Source organism: Palaemon carinicauda, chromosome 31 (assembly GCF_036898095.1).
Source record: "Palaemon carinicauda isolate YSFRI2023 chromosome 31, ASM3689809v2, whole genome shotgun sequence".
NCBI classification, from domain to species: domain Eukaryota; kingdom Metazoa; phylum Arthropoda; class Malacostraca; order Decapoda; family Palaemonidae; genus Palaemon; species Palaemon carinicauda.
In genome coordinates this window covers 60,962,710-60,967,709 of record NC_090755.1, presented here as the reverse complement: position 1 = coordinate 60,967,709, position 5,000 = coordinate 60,962,710, and the positions used below count along the sequence as shown (strand labels likewise).

Here is a 5,000-nt window from a genome sequence, read left to right as displayed (position 1 = left end):
AGAGGATAGAGGGAATGTTGGGCAAAGAGAAGAGGATGGAAGTGGTGGGCAAATGGAGAGGATGGAGGGAGTGTTGGGCAAAGGGAAGATGATATAGGTGTTGGGCAAATTGAAAGTATGGAGGGTGTGTTGGGCAAAGGGAAGATGATATACGTGTTGGGCAAATTGAAAGGATGGAGGGTGTGTTGGGAAAAGGGAAGAGGATGGACGTGGTGGGAAAATGGAGAGGATAAAGGGAATGTTGGGTAAAGGGAAGAGGATGGAGGTGGTGGGAAAATGGAGAGGATGGAGGGAGTGTTGGGCAAAGGGAAGATGATATAGGTGTTGGGCAAATTGAAAGTATGGAGGGTGTGTTGGGCAAACGGAAGAGGATGGAGGTGGTGGGCAAATGGAGAGCATGGAGGGAGTGTTGGGCAAAGGGAAGAAGATGGTGGTGGTGGGAAAATGGAGAGCATGGAGGGTGTTTTGGGCAAAGGGAAGAGGATGGAGGTGGTAGGCAAATGGAGAGCATGGAGGGAGTGTTGGGCAAAGAGAAGATGGTGGTGGTGGGAAAATGGAGAGCATGGAGGGAGTGCTTGGCAAAGAGAAGAGGATGGAGGTGGTGGGAAAATGGAGAGGATGGAGGGAGTGTTGGGCAAAGGGAAGATGATGTAGGTGTTGGGCAAACTGAAAGGATGGAGGGTGTGTTGGGCAAAGGGAAGAGGATGGAGGTGGTGGGAAAATGGAGAGGATGGAGGGAGTGCTGGGCAAAGGGAAGATGATGTAGGTGTTGGGCAAATTGAAAGGATGGAGGGTGTGTTGGGCAAAGGGAAGAGGAAGGAGGTGGTGGGAAAATGGAGAGGATAGAGGGAATGTTGGGCAAAGGGAAGAGGATGGAAGTGGTGGGCAAATGGAGAGGATGGAGGGAGTGTTGGGCAAAGGGAAGATGATGTAGGTGTTGGGCAAATTGAAAGGATGGATGGAGTGTTGGGCAAAGGGAAGATGATGTAGGTGTTGGGCAAATTGAAAGGATGGAGGGTGTGTTGGGAAAAGGGAAGAGGATGGAGGTGGTGGGAAAATGGAGAGGATAAAGGGAATGTTGGGCAAAGGGAAGAGGATGGAAGTGGTGGGCAAATGGAGAGGATGGAGGGAGTGTTGGGCAAAGGGAAGATGATGTAGGTGTTGGGCAAATTGAAAGGATGGAGGGTGTGTTGGGCAAAGGGAAGAGGATGGAGGTGGTGGTCAAATGGAGAGCATGGAGGGAGTGTTGGGCAAAAGGAAGAGGATGGAGGTGGTGGGAAAATGGAGAGGATGGAGGGAGTTTTGGGCAAAGGGAAGAGGATGGGGGTGGTGGGCAAATGGAGAGGATGGAGGGAGTGTTGGGCAAAGGGAAGAGGACGGAGGTGGTAGCCAAATGGAGAGGATGGAGGGAGTGTTGGGCAAAGGGAAGAGGATGGGGGTGATGGGCAAATGGAGAGGATGGAGGGAGTGTTGGGCAAAGGGAAGAGGATGTTAGTGGTGGGCAAATGGAGAGGATGGAGGGAGTGTTGGGCAAAGGGAAGAGGATGGAAGTGGTGGGCAAATAGAGAGGATGGAGGGAGTGTTGGGCAAAGGGAAGAGGATGGAAGTGGTGGGCAAACTGAGAGGATGGAGGGTGTGTTGACCAAAGGGAAGAGGATGGAAGTGGTGGGAAAATGGAGAGGATGGAGGGAGTGTTGGGCAAAGGGAAGAGGATGGAAGTGGTGGGCAAATTGAGAGGATGGAGGGTGTGTTGGCCAAAGGGAAGAGGATGGAAGTGGTGGGCAAATGGAGAGGATGGAGGGAGTGCTGGGCAAAGGGAAGAGGATGGAAGTGGTGGGCAAATGGAAAGAATGGAGGGTGTGTTGGGCAAAGAGAAGAGGATGGAAGTGGTAGCCAAATGGAGAGGATGGAGGGAGTGTTGGGCAAAGGGAAGAGGATGGAAGTGGTGGGCAAATTGAGAGGATGGAGGGTGTGTTGGCCAAAGGGAAGAGGATGGAAGTGGTAGCCAAATGGAGAGGATGGAGGGTGTGTTGGCCAAAGGGAAGAGGATGGAAGTGGTGGGCAAATGGAGAGGAAGGAGGGAGTGTTGGGCAAAGGGAAGAGGATGGAAGTGGTGGGCAAATGGAGAGGATGGAGGGTGTGTTGGGAAAAGGGAAGAGGATGGAAGTGGTGGGCAAATGGAGAGGATGGAGGAAGTGTTGGGCAAAGGGAAGAGGATGGAAGTGGTGGGCAAATGGAGGGGATGGAGGGAGTGTTCGGCAAAGGGAAGAGGATGGAGGTTGTGATGGTCATGGGGCGAGGGGGAAGAGAGGAGTAAATAAGCCTTAGGAATCCTTCTCACCTGATGCAACAGGGAATCCTGCTGAGCCTGCTGAAGCGAATCCAGATCCTGACGGGTAACAGCCACGCATTCCCTGAGGCCCTTGGCTACACTGCAGCCGATCTGCGACGCCCTCTCGGGCCGGGGGGATTTGGGCACCTTGACATGCGGTGGCAGGGAAAGGACGCGTCGGACATCCCGAGGGGAGGACCCTGCTTGTCCCAGGACCCCATGTCCGGCCCATCCCGCCCTTGCCACTGCCTGCTGAGGCGACCCAGCCCCCGACCCAGGGCGCCGGTGAGTGAGTAACCCGCCGAAGGACCTGGACCGTGTGAGGCCCTGGTGGATGGGGGAGCCCTCGCGGCCTTCGCTTCTCTCCCGGAGTGACATGCCCCCTCCACTGTGGCAATGCTGCTGCGGATTCTGGAGGTCGTCGTGATGATGGCGATGGTGGTGGTGATGGTGGTGGTGATGGTGGTGGTGTTGGCGATGCTCGTGGTCCTCCCTCTCGTCGTCTGGCAGATGCGCGGATTCGTAGCCCGGGTCAGAGAGGGCCGCATGTAAGCAGGGACGGCGAGGCGCCGCTCCCGACGACGAACAGCAGGAGGAAGACGCCCCTGAGGATGAGGTGTCGCTGTGGGAGGAGGAGTCGCTGCGGGTGGTGCCGGGGACGCCTGCACCCCCCTGGGAAGCTCCCGGGGGGTTCAAGCTGCCCCCTACCCCCTCAACGTGGACCCCACTGGGGTCGGCTTCGCCGCCTCCGCCTGCCAAGGGTTCACCCACTTCCCACAACTCCACTCCCAGACGAACCTGAAGGAGAGAGCAAAGGGCAAGTTAATGGTTGGGCATGGATGACAGTTCATTTGAGAGAGAGAGAGAGAGAGAGAGAGAGAGAGAGAGAGAGAGAGAGAGAGAGAGAGAGAGAGAGAGAGAGAGAGTGTAAATGCTTCAGAGCATCTTAAGTTAAACAACACAATGAATTATGAACCCCTTAAACATCATTAGTTGTCAGGGGTGTCTCAGAAAACATAGTTAATTTCAAAATAATATTTTTTTTTATAAATAAATAAATCAACAGTTCCATAACAGGTCCTGTAGAGAGTAGGGTTCCTTTGCTGTTATACGGGCAGAAAAGCAGCCCTTAAAGTAAGTAAAATAAGTGTTTTCTAATACGCGGTCTAACACCACAAAAGAACAAAAAATAAAATTGAATAACATTACTAATAATAAACATATTTTCCATTTGTTGAAGTTTAATAAATTCATGTTTTATTCAGTTTTAGATAATCTTTCGAAAATGGATATTCTTCAGTTTAGAAGTGGTCAAAGACTTGGTTTGACTTTCACTGTTAAAAATTTGCCGTAAATAAAACGGCAAAAAATACTGAAATAAATGTTGCCAGACATTTACCGTTTTAATAACATATATATGGATGTAAAGGAGTGATATTAAGGTCATCACCCCGTAAAATATAATAACAAAGTATGGTAAAATTACGGTGACCTGTATTCTACTGAAATACGGCTGAGAACTATATTTTACGGAGAATTTCCAATTAAAATTATGGTATAATTTAACATTGTTCCTAAGTTTACCTAATTCTCATGTGATCTATAAAGGTCAGTTGGGGGTGAGCATCTTCTTACCATTTTTTACCCCCCACCCCACCCCCCACCCCCCAACAAAAGTCCAACAAATTTGCTATTTAATAGGAAAAGGTTTTAAAACTGAGGTAAAACAGAAGCAGAAAGTGAATCCCAAAGTTTTGTCTAATATGGAAAGAAACAGTCATTGAACTTCTGATCCTTCAATGGTGACCAATTTCAACACATTAAATAAGAGAAGAGGTGGATTGACAGGCTGTACGTGGCTGTCTGAAAGGAGGGTAAATTCTCCCATTGAGTTAAATAATAGTGAATGAATAACATAATACACACACACACAAACACGCTAGTATACGCAACCCGTCAAAAATCACAACCAAACACACAGACTCAACTCTACCCAGCCCCTCCCCTTTCCTAACTAACACGTGGCAGTTTGGGCAATTTGTAGGGGATTGTGCTTTCCGAGTGGTTGCTGCTCAGCCTGACAGGATATATATATATATATATATATATATATATATATATATATATATATATATATATATATATATATATATATATATATATATATATATATATATATATGAGAGAGAGAGAGAGAGAGAGAGAGAGAGAGAGAGAGAGAGAGAGAGAGAGAGAGAGAGAGAGAGAGAGAGAGAGAGAGCTCCTTAGCGGTGGAGAAGAGGCTTATAAAACGAGGTAAGAGTGGAATTAAGGATGGTAAAGATGGCCTTTCTTTCAAAATTGTAGAAGAGGGCAGGAAAAGAGATCGCCTTAAATACGGAGGCAATATTCCACATACAAGGATTGCTAGAAGGAAGAAATGAGCTTACAAAATATTAAAATCACAACTAATATATATATATATATATATATATATATATATATATATATATATACACACATATATATATATGTATATATATGTGTGTAAATATATACATATATATATATATATATATATATATATATATATATATATATATATATATATATATATATATACACATATATGTATATATATATATATATATCTGTGTATATATACTGTATGTGTGTATATATATATATA

General features: G+C 47.1%; 1 protein-coding gene across 3 annotated transcripts in view; it reads right to left on the bottom strand.

Annotated features, from left to right (window-relative positions):
- Positions 1 to 5,000, bottom strand: part of LOC137624428 (rho family-interacting cell polarization regulator 2-like) — a 319,758-nt gene that overhangs the window by 50,038 nt on the left and 264,720 nt on the right. For all 3 annotated transcript variants that reach the window (XM_068355180.1, XM_068355177.1, XM_068355179.1), the window contains exon 2: positions 2,342 to 3,130. In XM_068355180.1, the coding sequence (XP_068211281.1) occupies positions 2,342 to 3,130 (789 nt within the window). The remainder of the gene's footprint in view (positions 1 to 2,341; positions 3,131 to 5,000) is intronic.